Genomic DNA, 19957 nt, shown 5'->3' with positions numbered 1-19957 from the left:
ATATGTATATATATAAATATGCTTAAAGCACCAGAAAAATTATTCAAAGCTTGCAAACAAGGCCCAAATAGTTGATGGCACATCCTTTGGTTATCAGTTAGGGACCACCTAAAGTTGTCTAGGAGTGTGCTCTTAGTTCATCTCATTGTTTGCTCTTGAAGATCCCAGACAACGTGAAGTCACCGCTTAAATGGTTAACTTTTGTCCAGTAGAGATACAAATACTTTTTGTCTAGTAGAACAGAAACATTAACCAGTTTTTATCTAACTCAGCAATCTCATCTTCACATTTCTTTGCTAAATTCCTCACGAATGCCTTAGCTTCTTAAATGCCCTTTGAAATAATCATGGCATCTTACTGATTTCTTCATAAATTAATGAGTTAAAGTGTATATTTACCCAAGAGTCTTGGTTTTACCTTTTGAAAAATTATGCATGAATACTGGCTTGCTGTATCTTTTCACAGACCCAGCTTCAGATTCCAGCCTCCTAGTAATAATGCATAAGGTAAGGATAAAAATCCCTGTGTGTGCTGGGTGAGTATGCAGCTATGCATTTGGATCAGGGTTTTTCACCTCAGCACTACTGTATTTGGGTCAGGATAACTTTTTGTGGTGGCAGCTGCACTGTTCATTGTAGGATGTTGAACAGCATCCCTGAGCTCTGCCCACTAGATGCCCACTCCCCTCCCCAGGTTGTGACAAACAAGCATGTCTGTAGATATTGCAAACTGTCCCCTGAGAGTTACAACCCCCCTTGCCCCAACAGTTGAGAGCCAACGGTTTAGACTACACGTTATAAACAAGCAACATGGACAGATGTCAGAACGATCAGCAAATATTCACAGTGACACTCAATTATTCAGGATGGAGTTGAAAACCCAATGGAATGTACAAATACAGATTTCTGAGCCTGCCCCCAGAGGTGCTCATTCTGTAGGTTCAGAGGGCAGGATTTGCAGTCCTAACAGGCTCCCAGTTGGTCCTGGATCTGGGTGAAGGGTCCCGAAGCCCGTACTCTGAGATCTGGCATCCTAGCACCTTGTTTTCAGAAGTGTGTCCTGTGAATTAGTGCCCGAGACCCACTATGTACAAGAGTTTCCTTATCCTCAGGGGTTTGGGAAGAGCCCTCTGAAACTGAAACACACACTGCAATCTCAGAGACTCATTTGGGAAAAAACAAAACTCACTTCCCTCAGTTACTCCAGAGTTTTCCAAAATATTAGTTTATACAACTAATTTTTTGATTTGACTAATTTGTTTTCCCCAGAACCCGTATTAACCTCCCATGGAACCAGTATCTCTTCAGGACACATTTTGCAAAATGCTGTGCTGGAAAACTGACCAGGGAGGACTGAATCAGACACTCATGTGGCTTTGCGTTGATCTCCTGTTGCTACCTGGGAAGGCTTTAAGAATCAGAGGGAGCCCAGCAGACTTCTGTCACCCAGGAGCTGGCTACCTGGGAGCCCAGGTCTCAGCCAGAGCCAGTTCAAGTCCTGACTTCTGCCCCAGCCCAAAGCTTGGTTGCTTCTACAGACTGAAGACATATGAAGACACGTACAGCCCCTCAGCTTTGCCTCCATAAAGCATCCCCTTCCAGCACCATAAACTCGTTATCCGGGGACCAGGTCTAGGCTGCTTTCCTTGGTTCACTGTGCATGGCTAATGGCTTTGTCACTCAGTGTTTTAAACATGACAAAGGATAGAAATCATCAACCCATGAGTGAGGGCAGAGAGGAGTACATTCCATGGTTAGGGGACCTGAGAATCAAAGGAACCCCATAGGGGGGTGATGGAGGGCACTGAGGGAGACACAGAAGGCAGGGGTAGGAGCAGTTCAGGGGGCCTTGATTTGCAGAGTGATGAGCACTGGATGCAATAAGTGAGAGCTCCTTTCCCAGCCTTAGACCTTAGATTGACTTCTCATTACTAGGCTATTGAATTCTTCAGCAGCACCAGCCAAGGGGTGCCAAACATTCATGTTAATTTGGGTAAATCCTAAATCCTTCCAGCAATCTGCTATCAACTTGAGTACAATGACAATTAGCATATCAATTAGATTTCTCTCCTCTCTCTCTCTGCCCCCACTCGACCTCCATACCACCCCCATCCTAAACCACTTACTACTTTTAAAAGTCAGCCAAGCCTGTAATGTCAGCTACTCCTGGAGGATCACTCGAAGCCAGGAGTTCAAGACCAGCATGGGCAACATAGCAAGACCCTGTCTTTAAAAAAAAAATTTTTAATTAACTGGGCGTGGTGGTCCATGCCTGTAGTCCCACTTAGCTATTTTGAGAACTGAGGCAAGGGGGTTGACTGAACTCAGGTGGTTGAGGCTGCAGTTAGCTATGATTGCACCATTATACTCCAGCCTGGGCAACAGAGAAAGACACTGTCTCCAAAGAAAAGTCAATAACACTAACACATCTCCTTTTCTTCAGTCTCTGAGAGCTTTGCAGCCAGAACTCTACACCAGGGTGGGTTACTATGGGAATAATAACCAGTGAGACAAAAGATGGTTCTTAATTCACTTTACAAAACAGCAGAACAAAAGGGAAGAACCATTGCTTTATTTCCAATACACCAAGGTGACCTCCAGCTCCAAATAACCCAGGTTGCTTTTAATGAATGAAACACATGTAAGAACCAGTGTAGCCAGAAGGAATCAGACCCAGACATCCTGGGTCTTAATCCTGGCACTACCACTTGCCAGTCCCAAGTTTCTCAACATCTTTCTGCCTCTGCTTTCTGATCTCAGTAGGGTGGACAATAGGGATCTTTTGAGGAGTCGCTGTGTTAATATAATTAAAGCAAGTAGAATGTCACCAGCAGCAGGTGGTGAACAACTGTAAGACAGGTTGTGTGTTCTCATGAACAAACAGGAGCCCTGAGGATGACCTGCCCAAGGTTTGCTTGTTTTTCTGTTCAATACCAGTTTTCTTGAGACATATTTAGCATACTATAAAGCTCACTGGTTAAGATATATGATTCCCTGGTTTGGGGTATATTTACAGAGAGTTATGTAATCACCAACACTATCTAGCTCTAGAGCATGTTCATCTTTCCCAAAGCAATTCTATACCCGTTAGTGGTGACTCCCCATTTCCTCCTGCCCCCAGCCCTAGACATCTTCTAATCTGCTTTGTGTCTTTATGGATTTGACTTTTCTGGACAGTTTGTTCCATTTCATGGAATCATACAACATGTGGCCTTGTGTGTCTGGAACTGTCTTAAGTTTGAATCTCAGCCCTAGAGTCCTAAAGCTTTATTAGGTTCTTTTACTAAGTTGTCCTGAAGTTTCCCCATCTATGAAATGGGATTAAAACTATAGTAGATATCCTACAGAGTCATTATGAGGATTAAATGTGCTGATTTATACATCTAAAGTACTCACACCAGGCCTGGTTCAAAATCAGCGCCATATTGATACCAGGTACTATTACTGCCACTGCTACTATTATTATTCCTCAGTTCCCCTGTCCCAAAGCATCTGACTGGTAGTGGGAATCCAAAGATAAACGCAACAAACAGAGAAAAGAGGTCTTGCCTTACTTAATGCACAGCCTGATGGAGACCATATGACTAGGAATCTGGCTTAAATGAATACAGTGAAGTCTCATCACGTGCACATTTAACTAATGGAAAGCCAGCTCTTCCACCAAAAAGAGAGAGAAAAAGAACAATGTAAATACTGCAATTAAATGCTATAAAATTATATCTTGCATATATTCTTTATTATGCTGTGTACATTAGTGCATGCATTATACATTGTTCCATATTGATTACAATATGGGGATGCATACACTAAACCATGCCCACTGCACACTCTAATGGGTAACTTAAAATATTTCAAGGTTAATGACAACTGTGTTTGCCTTAAACCCTGACCTTATAGTCTAATGTCTGAGTTAAATGCAACTCTACTGTGTGTCAACAACAAGAGCAATTCAGAATTTTTCCAGACGAATTAAATCAGCCAACAAGCTGTCCACTGAGTTAGGTGTTAGGCTGCAATGGGCCCCGACTCATCAACACCCATTTGCCAAGCACCTTTTTTTTTTTTTTTTTTGCCCTCCATGAGCTGTTAGCTTCATTTCAAAAACAAACCACATAGGGGTGTCATAAGGAGTTGGTGAACGGAAGAACTGCGTTTGGGAAGTAGATGGAAATAATCTCTCACCCTCCAGCCAACAGGGAAGGCAAGTGCCATGACCTCTCTCTGTCGCTGTTTACACCCTTGCCTGCTTTCTCATTCTTCCTGGCACTCATCACCCTCCTGCAGACATCATATACCTAGCTGTTCATTTTTTTATTGTCTCTACCCCAGCCATTACATAAGCTCACCAGGGCAGGGGCTTGGCCTGTCTTACTCATTTCTGTATTCCCAGTGCCTAGAAAAGTGTTGAGCAGTCAGTCAGTGCTGAGTAATATTTGTTGATAAATGACTTAATGCGTGAATGAGGGTAACTGTTTAGACAGCCTCCACTTTTCTCCCATCTCCTCTCCCTAAAACATCCGTAGTTCATTCCTTTGACCTCAACTGGCTTATTTACTCATTGTTGAAAAGTATTGAGAATATATCACATGTCAAAGATGAGGCCCTAAGGTAGCATTCTAGGGCTTTGGCATACTGATACCATCTAGTGGGAAAGAGAATATCTGCAGGTGGGTGCTTAACCAAATTCAGAAGGTTTTAAAAACTACCACTACCATAACTCTTTCTGTTACCCATTAGCTCTACTGAGGAAGTTTCCATTAATGCATAATGGTGGCAAGAGAAATCTCGTATATTCACGCCCCACCCAGGGCATATACTGACAGTTCAACAACTTGCCATACCTTTCCATTTTTCCTGCTATGATGCTTCCCAAGTCATGGCTGCTGTGATAGCAAAGACTCAGCAGGGAAGCACAGAGAAGTTAATGATGGCAGGGGTCACTCCTGCCCAGCAGAAGATAAGGGCAGGTGAATACACCCGCAGCCAACTATTCTGCAGAGGGGTCATTGTGAAATGAGCTTTACACAGTGCTTTTGTAGAGACCCAGCAGCAATGAGTTAGTTTCCCATGACCGTGACCAGCTCAATGACACATTCACTGTTGGCTTGCCGGCTTTCCTTCTTCTTGGTCTCACTCTCCCCACTCGCTCATTTACGGGCCTTGAGATCATTTGCCAACTTAGCCCCCTGAACCCAATTCTGTGTCTCTATTTCTTTAGAGGAATTCAATCCAAGAGAGTGTTTAACCCCAAGATACTTTTGGGTAGCAAGAGTGCCTTAAAAATTGTAGTCCAGATAATTATTACAAAGCTCAATTATTCCTATGTTAGAGCTAGTCTGAGAATTATGTTCCATAGTTGACTACCAACATCTTTGCCTTGATAAAAGTTAATGTGAATAATCTCATGATATGTGACCCTAAAGAAGTACTATGATTTTCATGGCAACTAAGGCTAAAGAGAATGCCTGGTCCCCTTCGCTGGCCTCTGCCCTATCCCTGTCTAAACAAGTTTGACCAACTGGTAAGGCAGCTACTGGTTTAGATTAGTGGTTGGCAAACAGCAGCCTGAGGGCCAAATCTAGCTCTGCTTGTGTTTGTAAATAACACTTTATTGCCCTGTCCATTCGTTTACATATTGACTGTGGCTGCTTTAATGCTACACTGATAGAATTGAAGAGTTGCAAGAGAAACCAGCTAGATAGCTCATTACAGAAAAAGGATACCTACCCCGGTTTAAATCATTGGTTGCCATATTTGTAAATTCCCAACAGTAAAATTTTAACACAAACAAAAAGTAGAGAGTTGACAAAAGTCGACCAACAACACTTTATCAGTAAGGACAAAAATGCCATCTATGTATTACTAACTTCATTTCACAAATGGTAGCACATTTCATCTCTACACCATAGAAAGGCTATTCCATCAGAACAAAGAATCCTCTATCCCAAGAGAGGGTGGTGGACAAGCTCAGAACAACTCTGTCTATCACTCTATCCCATCTGAACATTTTTCTACAGCACTATCACTACGCAAAACTACCATAGTTATTTATTTTTCTTGTTTATTGTCTTTCTCCGCTATGAGAACACAAACTCCAAGGAGGGAAGGCAATCTTGTCTTTCTTAATCACTGCTGCCTCCCCCAGTGCTGAGAACTGTGCTTGAGATATTGTCTTCCCTCGGTAAATATTTGTTAAACGAATGAGCTACCCAAATAGGGAATGCACAGATAGGCATGGCCACCAAGGGGCGGGACAGTGCACAGAGTGGTGAGGACCCTGTCAAAGGGGAGAGTGTCTGTCCGCCAGAACGGGCTTGGAGGGCAAAGGCCATGCTCTTGCTGCTCTGTGGCCAGTATGGAAAATGGAGCTGGGTACATAATAAGCACTCAACACGTGTTTGTTGAATCAATGGCAACCCTCACTAAAGCACTTGAAAGGAAAAAACACTGGTCTGGTAAGACAAAAATAAACTTCAAGTTAGATTCAATCCAATTGCCACACCGTATAGATCCATGTGTCTCTACATAGCTACAGACTGTATATTTCTTGTTTTCTTTTTGTTTGGGGAAAACATTACAAAGAGTAACTTGCAGGAAGCACTGACTTAGGCAACAGCGTTTCTTAGCACCCCTAGGGAAGAATGCCATCCAGCTGCAGGACACAGCAGCAGGCAGAATTTACCTACATGGTTGAAGTTGCAGGTGAGCCATGCCCAGGCATCTGTGAGCCATTCTCACTGGGATGTTCTTGCTGGGGAAACCATGCAGTGCAGGTGGATTTTTTGGCCCTGGTCAAAAGCAAGGACCCGGAGACAAAGAACACAAACGATCCTGGGCTAACCCAGTTCTGAAGGTTGCAGTCAGGAGCCCAGACAGCAAGCCCAGGGCCCAGATCCACTTTGAGAGACCAGGAACTCAAATGAGAGGTCATCCCAGGCAGCTATCTTGACTTTAAGGGAGCTAGAGATCAAAATAGACAAAGGGAAGAATTTTTATATAATGAGGGGAGTGGGAAAGGAAACTTTTATATACTAGTGCAACATAGAGGAAAATAAATGTGCACAGGAATAAAGATGTATGGGTATAAACCCTGGTCCCAGTTCTTAGTGACTGTGTGGCCTTGAGCAAATGACTCCACCACTCAGAACTTCTTCTTATCATATATAAAATCGGGAATAAGAGTCGCCTCTAAGGGTTGCAGGAAGGATTCCAGATAACATGGGTAACTAGTGCATAGCAGCTACAGTAAATTGTGATTACATGGAGGGACTTTAAAAAAGTACTCATGGCACCGATGCACACATTCGTGCATACACACACACACACACACACACACACACTGCCCTAATAGAGCCTCCTGGGAACAGCTGATGAGCACATACACTAAGAAGGTGAGATCCCAATTTTTTTAGCAAAGACTTGGAATCTACCCAAATGTCCATCAGTGACAGACTGGATTAAGAAAATGTGGCACATATACATCATGGAATACTATGCAGCCATAAAAAAGGATGAGTTCATGTCCTTTGTAGGGACATGGATGCAGCTAGAAACCATCATTCTCAGCAAACTATCACAAGAACAGAAAATCAAACACTGCATGTTCTCACTCATAGGTGGGAATTGAACAATGAGATCACTTGGACACAGGAAGGGGAACATCACACACCGGTTCTTTTTTTGGGAGGGGGGAGGGAGGAGGGATAGCATTAGGAGATATACCTAATGTAAACGACAATGGGTGCAGCACAGCAACATGGCACATGTATACATATGTAACAAACCTGTACATTGTGCACATCTACCCTAGAACTTAAAGTATAATAATAAAAAAAAAGAAGATGAGATCCCACCAGATCAAATGATTTTATGAGGCATGAATCCCCAGGGGAACAATCTAGGGGGACCTACTAATATGGGAACTGGCAAATCCTCCCTGCGGAACAAACTTTGTTTTTTTTAATGTCCACGCATTATAAAATACACAGTCATTTCCCCCCTTAAGTTAGTCACATCCTGAAAGCCAAGGCCCCATGACTCCTTTAGACCATAAACTCCCTTGGGGAACAGGTTGAAAAATAATGCAACCAACATTTCTTCAGCATAGGATGGCATCATTAGCATACACTTATTTAATTCTCACAAAAATCCTGCAGGGCAAGCACAGATAGTCCTTTTTAGTTCTTTTAATACAGGCGAAAACAGACAAGGAGGGAAATGAAGTCACTTATCTGAGGCAACACAGTGTGTAAATGGCTGGGTAGGGATTCAAGCTCACTTTCAAAGGGCTAGGAGGTCTCCCTTAATGCCCCTAAGCAGTCCAAGGCACCAGCAGCTCTGGGTCCAGGCAGCCCCAGGCTCTAATTCTGCTCCAGCACATTTCCCGGTGAGGGCCCAGATTGCCGTGCTCACCTCTGGGTTCCCAGATTTGCAGCACTCTTCATACTTGGTAGGTATTCACATTTAAGGCAAGAAGGAAAAAAAAAAGACGGCAGAAAGAGGGAGGCAAGGCAGATGAAAGGAACCAAAGGAGGGCACAACAGCCTCTCTTCCCTTTAGTCTATTTCAGCCTCTACCGTTTCCTATTGTAACAATTACCACATTTGTAATTATTTCAACTACTTACTTGTTTTTATCTGCTGCTCCCACAAGACTGTAAGCTCCATGAGACACGGATTCGGTTCATCTTGTTTACCTCTGAATTCCCTAAATGCTTGATAAATACTTGCTAAGTGAAGACATGGGCCCCAGGTGGACTCTCCTACGCACAGACCCAGGTGCAAATCCCAGCTCACCACTTGTTATTCTGTGATCTTGGGCCAGTTCCTTAAACTCACCAGTTTCTTCATCTGTTAAAAGGGCACAGTAACTATACAGACCTCACCTTCTGAGGATAAAGTACCTAGGAGAGTGCCCGGCATACAGCACTCACTAAATACCTTTGTTGAGGAAAGCAGGAAGAAAAGAAGGGAAAGACAGCAGGAAAACAGGATAGACACGTTCAGAATCAATACTGCCACAGAACGCAATAATCTTTCTTACTGTAAAAATACGCAGAACTTCAAGGAGCAGAGGTACACCCTCTGTTCCTCACACATCAAACTTCATTCAGTGGCTGAGTCAAACTCACTAAGTATTTCTACAGGGCCCAGTTAGACAGCTGTAGAATCCTGGCCAAAGGACCTGTTTCCTTGTAAGTGATAATGATTTAGATAATCTGCATGCATCTTTGCAGCAAATTAGACTTCTCTGCATTCTAACATTTTTTTACTTACTTGAACCTCCAAGTAACCTGGTCCATTTTACAGAGGAAAACATTGAAGCTGCTTGCTGAAGATCACACCACGAGTAAGGGGGGGAGCTAGAAACAGGATCCAAGTCCAAACAGGAGCTAGCCCAGGATCATTTGTGTTCTTTGTCTCCGGGTCCTTGCTTTTGACCAGGGCCAAAAAATCCACCTGGTGTGCTGGAGCCAGTTAGTATCAGGTAGCAAGAGCCCATTGTTAAATTTTTAGGAAACCCTCAGGTTGGTAGATTCAAATTGCCCATGATGGGAGTATTTACACCACAGAAATTGGCAAGAGCTACAAATTACTTGGTTGTATCTTGGTTTGGATTTTGCTTTTTGGTTTGGGTATTTCTTTAGAGTGGCCCTGTTCTTAAACATTTACCAACATACCACTGCCTGGCACCCAGTTGAATATTCTCCTACTCCACCAAAAACGTAAGCCACCAAGGCTACACCCAACATGCTGAAACAGAGGCTTGTTAGCATTTACAAAGTGATTGCTGAGGGTAGGAGATCATTATTTGCTTCATGTAAGAATTATTTCTATTGCTGCTGATGGAATGTTCAAGAAACGATTAAAGGGCTTGGCAATGTTTCTCTCAAATATCTTGTGCATGAAAAGTCTCAGAGATTGGTTAATTATAGGGGCTGCACATCGGTCACTTTATTCAAGGGCGTTTCCAGGCCCCCACAGTGGCCATCCCAGATGCAAGTATGGACTGGATCTGCTGGCAATACTGTAATGCAGGTCTTAGGTGCCTCTCCCAGGAACGTTCTGCAGCCTGGATTCCACTCCCACGTAGAGAAGCCCTCAGACCGACACTGTTTACAATGTCTAACACCTGGTCTCCTTGTTTGACTCTTCCTGACAATTGGAAGAGTCAGAACTCAACCTGGCATCCTTAACCTCTCCCTGACCCTGCCGTCTCCATACCCAGCCACTGTCAAGGCCTGTCAAGTTATCCGCCTATATGTCTCTTGGATTATCTGAATAGGATTTAGTCCATTCTCACATTGCTATAAAGAACTGCCTGGGACTGGGTAATTTATAAAGACAAAAGGTTCAATTGGCTTGCAAGGCTGCCTACTGTAGAGGAAGTATGGCTGTAAAGGCCTCAGGAAACTTACAATCATGGCAGAAGGGGAAGGGGAAGGAGGCACATCTTCACACAGCAAGGAGGAGAGAGAGGGGGCACAAAGAGGGAAGTGCTATACACTTTCAAACAACCAGGTCTTGTGAGAATTCACTCACTATCACGACAACTGCAAGGGGAAATGCGCCCTCATGGTCACCTAATCACCGCCCACTGGGCTTCACCTCCAACATTAGGGATTACAATTTGACATGAGATTTGGCTGGGACATAGACCCAAACCATATCAGTCTACTTCGCTCATCTGCCCCATCTCTGTACCATCATTCCTGAATCCAGCATCCCATGATCTCAGCCCTAGACCAGACTTTCCTTTCCATTCTTACCCAGCTGCAACCCATTTGCTACTTGTAGCCAGAATGCAAATCTGATCACGTCACTCTGTATCTTTCCCTCATTACCCTCAACGGCTGTCACTTGCTCTGAGAAAAACACCAATATCCTTGCAGTGGTTGACAAGGCCCCATTGACTCTGGCACCTCCCAGCCACCCTTCACACCACTGCCTTGGCTGTGTGGTGTTTCCCCTGAATAGAGGCTTCACCCAGACTGTGTCTTCTTCCTGGAATGCCTTTCCCCACCCACGACCTCTATTGTGTCTTTGTCTGGAAGCCCTACTGCTCCTCCAGATTTGGGCTCAAGCATCAGGTTGTCAGGGAAGCCACCCAGATCCTTCATCTGCTTCTGATGTCTTTCTTGTGTTCATTCATTCATTTGTTCATTCATGTTTGCTGAGTATCTACTATGTGCCAGGGTCTGTTCTAAGCCCTGGGAGTATAGAAGTGAACAAATCAAGCCACAGTGTGTGCCACAACGGAGCTTATAGTCTAGTGGAGGAGAAAGACAAAGAACACCTAGGCAAAATACTTAGGATGGCATGACCTCACACAGCTGGGTTTCCTTCCCTCATTGCGACTGTCTCCATCTTAAATTATTCACTAATTGCTATTGATCCTTCCTGCCAAGCTGTGAGCCCCGAGAGAGCAGAGACTCAGTCTGCCTTACTAGCAGCTGTATCTTGAACACACAAGTGGTGCTTGGAACACAGTAGGTCCTCCACAGAGATCATAGGTATTTACTGGAACCATTTGGTCTCAGGTGAATCTCCCTGAACTCAAGTTGCTTGAGTGCTTGGGGCCCGGGAGGAAAAGTCCCTAATGGCTGAATTTCTCAGGCCCCCCTTATTTAAGAAGACTCCCAGAAGCCTCTTTGGCTGTAACTTTGAGTCAGATAAAGAGTCAGGAAACTTTTTCTCTAAGGGACTAAATAGTAAATATTTTCAGCTTCGGGGGCCAGACAGTCTCAACTCTGTTGTTATAGCACAAAGGCAGCCATAAACAATTATATAAATGAATAGGTGTGGCTATCATCCAATAAAACTATTTATAAAACCAGGCTGCAGGCAGAAATTGGCTCACGGGCCATAATTTGCAACCCCTGAGTTAGATGATCCCAAATGCCCAACGGCTGATGGCAGTTGAGGAGGAATACTCCGATCAGTCTGAGTCAGCCTCGGTTCTGCTGGCAGTGTCCAGCAACTTTCCACAGGCCCTACATCAATCAGTCCACAGGCAGACAGCCACAGAAGCTCAAGCTTCAGGTGTTTGCAGCCAGCACCTTCTTCCTGCAGCACACGACACAGGAATGCGGTTCTCTAACACCTTGGGGGAAAGAGACATTGGCCTGAAGACCCTGTAAGGCAAGGATGGCGGCTGCCACATTCCTTCCTTCCATTCCCCAGGCTTCTCCAGAGGCTGAGCTCATTTCCGGGCCCTGCCCAGGCATGTGGCAGGGCTGTTGATGGCTGAGCAGCTGCTGCCCTCCGCCCCAGCCCGGCCTGCGTTCAGCTAGGAGACACAGGGTCTTTGTGCCTCTGCAGCAGATCGGGTGACGCTCATTGGTGTCTTTGAAATGAGACATGACATGTCAAAACGTGCCTATTGCTAATGTTAATTTTCGAGAATTTGACTTCTGTTGGCAACTGGCAGAGGAAAAACAATCACTTTTTTTTAACATGTGTATATGGAGTTATATTTACCCTGATCTTTGGGGTCTGTAGCTATGGAAAACAAGAATCATCTGAGGCTCACCTGCTGGTATGGGAGGAGGCAGACAGATTAGTCTAGTATTTACAGAGCCAGAGAGCATTAATTGTAGCATTAACACTGTGTATAGAACAGTCGTGGGTGTTAACTGTTAAAACAGATATAAAACGTCACACAAGCCCCAGGACGGCGCTAGGTGAGACAGTGCCCTATGCATAAGAGTACTCGGCCAGGCGCAGTGGCTCATGCCTGTTTATCCCAGCACTTGGAGAGGTGAGGCGGGTGGATCACGAGATCAGGAGTTCAAGACCAGCCTGGCCAAGATGGTGAAACCCCCTCTCTACTAAAACTACAAAAATTAGCTGGGCCTGGTGGCGGTCAACTGTAATCCCAGCTACTCGGGAGGCTGAGGCACAGAATTGCTTAAACCCTGGAGGTGGAGGTTGCAGTGAGCTGAGATTGTGCCACTGCATTCTGACTTGGGTGACAGAGTGAGACTCTGTCTCAAAAAAAGTACTCTAGGTGACAAAGCTGCAGATGCAACTTTATCCTGAAGTTACAAAGGTGCTGAATATTAGGACAGTGTTCCCAGAGGCCCTGGCAAGTCTAAGTACAGTAAGTTATTGTGATGTTCTAGTTATGTCTATACCGTGCGGGAGCAACACCCCACTCCTGGAATGACGATGTCCAGGTGTCACTGTTCTCCAAGGACAGTGACGCTCTTGGTACAGCACTACATAGAGCAGGGGTCCCCAACCCCCAGGCCAGTACCAGTCCATGGCCTGTTAGAAACCAGGCCACACAGCAGGAAGTGAGTGGCCCGTGAGCAAGCAAAAGCTTCATCTGTATTTACAATGTCTCCCCAGCACTCGCATTACCGCCTGCGCTCTGCCTCCTGTCAGATCAGCCGTGGCACTGGATTTTCACAGGAGTTGGAACCCTATGTGAACAGTGCATGCATGGGATCTAGGTCACATTCTCCTTATGAGAATCTAATGCCTGATGATCGGTTACTGTCTCCCATCACTCCCAGATGGGACCATCTAGTGGCAGAAAAACAAGCTCAGGGCTCCCACTGATTCTACATTATAGTGAGTTGTATAATTATTTCGTTATATATCACAATGTAACAACATAGAAATTAAATGCATAATAAATGTAATGTGCTTGAATCATCCCAAAACCATCCCCTGACTTCCAGTCCATGGAAAAACTATCTTCCACAAAATCGGTGCCTGGTGCCAAAATGGTTGGGGATTGCTGACAGAGAGGGTATGAGGGCCTCTCTATGATCCCAGGGTTTCAGAGTCCTTGGCTGCCGGTGCATGATGACTTTTTGTACCAACACACTGGTGTGCCAGGGCTTGTACTGACTCAGAGCTGCAGTGTGTCACTTCTCTGCATAACTCTTACACCTGAAGCAATGATCTGGGTGCTGTGTCTCTCTGGGTGCCGTGTCTCTCTGGGTGCTGTGTCTCTCTGCGTGCTGTGTCTCTCTGGGTGCTATGTCACTCTGGGTGTCCGTCCAGCAGTGCTGCCAGTAATGTGCTCAGGAACGGGCAGTCTCCTTGGTCATGCTGTTCCAAAGCACACATCAATGGAATTCAATCACAGGGAATGAGAAAAGGCCACTCCCTGCCTTTTCAAATAGACCATCACTGAGAAATTAACTGCATCAATTTGATCAAACCTCAACATTTGTGAAAGCAGAGGTTCCAAACTCAAAAAGCCCTAGAGGCAAGCAGGCAAAATTAGTGAGCACAGAAGGCTGGGTAGTCCAGAGTGGTGGGGGATTGTGGCAAGTTACCGAGGCACGTCCTGCCTAAACAGGGCAGTAGTGACTCAGCCCTGTCAAGTATGGCCATGTGGAAGTGTGGATCTAGGGCTGTCCGACCTGACTTTTTCAGAAATGCTAGAAACCTGGATTTCTTTTTTATTAATGTACGATTTTCAAAACATTTGTGCCAAACAAAGTGCATCCACCGCCAAATTTAGTCTGTGGCTGCTACTTGGCAACCTCTGCCCAGAAGCCAGAGTTGCAGGGTTGGGATAGATGAGTTTCATTACCATCAAGCAGATGTCTTGAGGTTCAACCTGCTAAGCCAGAGGGTGACCCATTTACCTCCACAGACCCTGGCTCAGTCGGCACTTCAAGTTAGAAATGTCCTTTCTTCTCCTCTCCTGCCTTCCCCTAAGCTGCCTCTCTCAGCAGAGAAAGATGACTTTCCACCCTAACTCTAGAATAAGGCCACTGCTGAGTGCCTACTGCAGAAGCAAGAGATCCTACAGCCCAACCATTGTCTGTGCAGCCTGTTCATATCTGGGTAGCCAGGCCTGGGATCCCAGGTGGCTGCAGAAGAAGCAGGCTGTGGGGAATTATATTGGCAACATCCTTCAGGAGGGTCAGATTCTCACAGGTGCATGGGCACCTGGTCAACAGCTAAATAGAAACAGTGCCGAAACCACTGGTCACTTGGTTTGATTCTGTCCAGCTGATCATTGTAATTGGTTGACAGGCGGATATTTCCCTCTCCTTTTCAATGGGTGTTGGAAACTGAGTGGACCAAGCTCAGGAGGCATGCTTCTGGGTGGTTATGTAAGGCGGAAGGCTATCTCCTTCCACAGGCAGAACTGTTCCTGCCTTTTGGCTGCCTAAAGAATAAAATCAAGTCCAACCCAAGTCAAATGCCAGGAAATTTCAGAACTTCCTCACATTCCATATTGCATTGTCTACAAAGGTCTTTGAAATTCTCCCTGCTCCAATACTCAGAGGGGATACAGAGTTGAAGAATGAATTAGAACAGAACCAACTACAATAGGGGAAAAGAAAGAAAGCAAGAAGAAAACTAGTGAGAAAACAAGAAAGCAAAAGAAAGAAAGAAAGAAAGAAAGAAAGAAAGAGAGAGACAGAGAAAGCAAGAAAGCAAGAAGAAAGCTAGCAAGAAAGCGAAAGAAAGCAAGCAAGCAAGCAAGCAAGCGAGAGACACAGAAAGAAAGACAGTGAAAAATGTCAGGATTTCTCATTTGGGGATGCTTGTGGCAAATAATGTGTAATAAGGAGAATAGTTTTGTTTTGATAGAGTTGCTACGTTGAAGTTCTTTAAAATGAGCTGTAGATTCAGAATTTTGTAATGCTGTGGATGGAGCCCTCTTCTGGAGAAATTTTTCAACAGGTATTACAAGATCAAAATGCACAGAGATGTACACACTCACTCAGATGCGCACATAGAAACACTGTTGGCTACTTACATGATATGACTGTCACTCAGGTGTAAATTAAATCCATAGTTTGCCCTTTTCCTTACCTTCCACTAAACATAAATTAACTAGACTCCTCGAGCAATTGTATTTTTGGAAGGAAATAAGGGTGTTTTCTAGAACCTAGCTATACTTTAATCTAAACATTGAGATTGAGGCTTCAGATTGAGGCTCAATTTACACATCCAAGTGCTGATACTTTTAGATAATGCAGTTATCGGGTATGTTGGTTTGTTGGGCAATTTCACTATAACACATAGAGGATACTTCTGGAAGGAAATAGATTTTACTTAATGGAAAACCCAAGGGCTAAAGATAGAAAAGGGGAGAAGGGAGGGAGGCAGAGTAGGAGCGATCAGCTAAGATGACTGTTGGGGCTTTTAGTGTAGACTGTGGAATTACACAAATTCCAGATTACATACTTAGCTTTGCAGTTTATTAAACCTGTTTTGGGACTTGCTAAAAAAAAATATTCAGACAGGTGAACTCTATCACTGACTCCTTTTACTACACATTCCGTTTCCCTAGTGCTCTGGAAATCTTACAGGCTGTCATGTATCAACCCTAGGAGGGCAGGGGACAGCACTGTCTTCAACCCTGTGTCTTTTTCCTCATCCAAAAAGTTCTGCAAATAAACACTGCTCTTAAAACATAACACACAAATTTGCAGGAGCACTACAAGACACTGATTCTCACTGAAAATCCTGAAAATCAAGAATATGACCCCAAGAGAGAACTCCTCACTTTATAGCGAAATCTCAGAATTCCATGGAACATTTTTAGTCACTCCCAAGTGACTGTCCTCCAAGCCTGAACCACTCCCTAAATTCCTAATTCTTGGGGGATTACTCATTCATTGTTAGAACCCTTGGTTAGTTGTAAGTGCTACCCAAATAGGGAGGGGAATCACATTTACCATGGAATTTTTTGCTCATTTCTTTCTTGATTTGTTTCATACTCATTACTTATCATAGGCAAATTCCAGAGGCCACTTCTGGGACAGACTTCCCCAAAACACCCCAGGGGATAGGAGAGGTGAGTGTTCAACGGTGCCAGCTTCCAGTCATTGATGCTTAGAATTCCTCACCTCCTACCAAAATGCCTAAAACAACAAGCAAGCCAATAAGCTTACAGAGATTGATGGCTTCCAAAGCCGGACCCAATGCTTTACAACTGTGGTGGAAAAAAAACATACAGGCTTGCCTGAACACCACCAGGGCCGAGTGACTAATTTGCTTTATTACATTGTTTTTCCCTTCTGTTTTCTCTCTGCCTCAGGAAAGTTTTGTTTTTACTTGTCGACTCAAAGGCTTCAAGACTTTCCCCACTTTTTTCTATGACACACAGAGCTCTGCAGTGGAACTTCTTGCCGGTTAACTAGATTGCATCAAAATGATTTTTCTGTGAGGTACTATTGCTACCGGGATATCCATTACTATCCTAATGTAGACATTTGCTCTGATATGCATAACAATTGAAAATAGAAATAAGCCTCTCAGGGCAATCATTTCAATTTACAGCAAAATCTCTGCTTCCTTCGTCTAAATAAATAGAGTGAGCCTTCAGAACCCACCTGTGCCAGCCTGGCCCTAGGTGAGGAGACGCACCAGTTCATTTGCAAAAAGAACCATGCAGAGAGCCCTTAGTGCATAAAAATCGATCTTGGGGCCCTGTCATGTGGTCTGTCTTGCTCTAAAGGAGGCATAACTTTGGGCAAGCCCTGGAATCTGAACTGAGGTTGAAACCTGCCAAGAAAAAAAGAGGACTGTGAAGTCCTGGACAACGCAATGGTAAGTGCTCTCAGACACCCACAGCTCCCAGAGTGGCATGCATTGCATAGGACATCCTGTTGAATGCAATCCTATCCACTCAGCAGTCCTAGGAAGGCAGCAGATTATTTTACAATGGAGAACTTGGAAGCTCAAAGAGGTTAAACAACTTGCCCAGGGTGGTACCACTAGCAGATGGCAGGAAGGATCTGTCTCAATCCTTTCTGTCTGAAGCATGCTCCAAACCGCCTTGCTAAACTGGGGTATATGTACACATATACAGCCTTAGGATCTTTAGGGTACAGGACATCTGGAAAACTGGTTCACAGCCAGGCTTGGGATCCATGGCAAGACTCAAGATTGTAGAGACCCCAAGATAATCAACCAGCAAAGCCTGGTAGAAAAGGAGCTATAACTGGGCAGCCCTCAATGGGGACTGTATATCCAAGAAAGAAACAAGTCAGGAGCACGGGAGCAGGCTCAGCAGCCAGGCACTTGAATCTCCCCTGGTACTATCACCCATCACTGCATTTCTGAGACGTTAGCCCATTTCCAAAGTCTAACCCCAACATTGCTCTAGCAGTGTCTCCCCTTAGAAGGCTGCTCCTGTCTCCCCATCCCAGACAGTCCCTACCTGGGATCCCCAACTCCCTTCCCCTCCCTCTCACCCACAAACTCACACCTGAGGCTTTACCCCAGCCAGGAACTCAACACTTATTCCTAGCACCCTGAGGCACTCCTTGCCTCTTTCCCTCCTCTCTGCCCGGCCCTGCCCTGCCCTGGCTCCTATCCACCCACTTGAAGGCTGCCAGCTCACTCCAAGTACCAAAGCCTGCCAGAGAGGCGATGGGGGACTGGAACGGGTGCTCTCCGAAACCACAGGCCCCCGAGCAGCGCTGGGCGTGCCCCCCACAGCCGCCAGCACCCCAGGCCTGGCCTCGGAGCGCTGCTTTCCTGCACTCAAACTTCCCGAAATCTCTGAGATGCAGAGGTGATTGCAGGCTGACCGCCTCTCCCTCGCCCCCTCTCCTGGTTGGCGGGCCCTTCCCTCGCGCCGCAGCGCTCTGAGGGTTAACAGGCAGCTGCAGCCCGGGTGGGCAAGGCTTGAACTTTTCTCTACGCTCCGCTCCCGCCCAGGGAAGGCAGCAGAGGCGGCAGCCCGGGATCAGGCCGGAGCTCCAGCTGGCTGGACAATAGGGGTGCGGGGGGCTGGGGCCTGCGCCCTGGCAGGGGACGCGCTCCGGCCCTTTCGGGCCCGGGGTCTGGGAGCAAAAGGACCCCGATGCGGGTGCGGCCGGCGCCGGCGCCTTTGAGCGACAGCGGCAGCTGGGCTGCGGCTCTCTGCTGCCCCGAGGCGCCTTCCAGCGCGCAGCCGGGCTGTGCCAGGGGGCCCGGTCGCCCCGGGAAGTCGGCGGTGCCTGCTCGGCCTCTCCAGCCCCTCAGCCCGCAATCCGGACTCGAGCAGCGCTTCCGCCGCTGGGCGTTGAGCTGGGTTGGAAACCGCGGCTGGTTGGAGTCGCCTCCAACTGAGTCCTTCTCCAATGCACGGAGCCTCCGGAGGAGGGAACCAAAGTTACCCCACTTGATGTGGGCGAGAATGTCGCCCCTGCTAGCAAAAAAGGACCGGGAGCTCTCTCCTCCTCCCGTGAACAAACCTATACACACACACACAAGCCAGAGTGGGAACCTGTGTGTGAGGGGGCGCCTAGGATCTCTGGGCTCGGAATGACCTCCCTGCCGAGCCCCGATCTGTCTTCGCCGCCGCGACCGGAGGCCCCGACCCCCCGAAAGCCCCCTCACCCTGCCCGTGCCGGGCGATCTGAATGCAGAAACGGGGCGCGGAGCGCGCCCAGCAGCCCCTCTTCCCTACCTGGGACAGGAGAACGCACAGAACGAGCGGAGTTCTCGGCTGCATTTTGTCCGACTAGAAGCGCCCGGCGGCGTTTTCATTCATGCACGCGGCTGCACTGAGCATATTTTCCGTGGGAGCCAGGCTTTGAGGAGAGGCTCTGCCTCGCCAGCCAGCCAACTTCCCAAATAGATCAGCAGCAGCATCACGAAAGCATTGGGTAGAGGCTGATGACCAGGACCAATGGCTTTACAAGACGGATTCCTTCATAACGCTCCCTCGTTTTTGCATGGCAGATACGGGGTGAGCACCTCGCGAGGAGCGAGCCCCGCGGAGGTGGCAGCCCATTTGCTTCTTTGGACTGTTGGGGCTCAGCCTCACAAATCACGCTGGGCAATGCCAGCTGATTCCACTTTTCCAGAGAATGGAATTGCACGGGGGACTGGCGGCCACTTCCAGCCTAGTGCAAAAAGATTCTCTTTATTAAAATGTTAATAAGATCTACTCTATTTCCAATAAATCAAATAAAATGACCCCAGCAGCACCAGCCCTTTCTATGCCTGGCAAGCCTTGGCAGTGGATTTTTTTTTCTTTTT

General features: G+C 46.2%; 1 protein-coding gene across 5 annotated transcripts in view; it reads right to left on the bottom strand.

Moving 5' to 3' along the window:
- The window catches only part of CDH13 (cadherin 13), a 1192767-nt gene extending 1173040 nt beyond the window's left edge, over nt 1–19727 (bottom strand). For all 5 annotated transcript variants that reach the window (XM_011942172.1, XM_011942173.1, XM_011942174.1 and 2 more), the window contains exon 1: nt 19383–19727. In XM_011942172.1, coding sequence (XP_011797562.1) covers nt 19383–19427 — 45 coding nt within the window. In that variant the 5' untranslated portion in view covers nt 19428–19727. The remainder of the gene's footprint in view (nt 1–19382) is intronic.
- Nucleotides 19728–19957: the final 230 nt, after the last annotated feature.

The sequence above is a fragment of the Colobus angolensis genome, unplaced genomic scaffold (genome assembly GCF_000951035.1).
Source record: "Colobus angolensis palliatus isolate OR3802 unplaced genomic scaffold, Cang.pa_1.0 Scaffold207, whole genome shotgun sequence".
In the NCBI taxonomy this organism is placed as follows: Eukaryota; Metazoa; Chordata; class Mammalia; order Primates; family Cercopithecidae; genus Colobus; species Colobus angolensis.
Note: the sequence above shows the minus strand (reverse complement) of the source record. Positions and strands in the feature narration are given on the sequence as shown.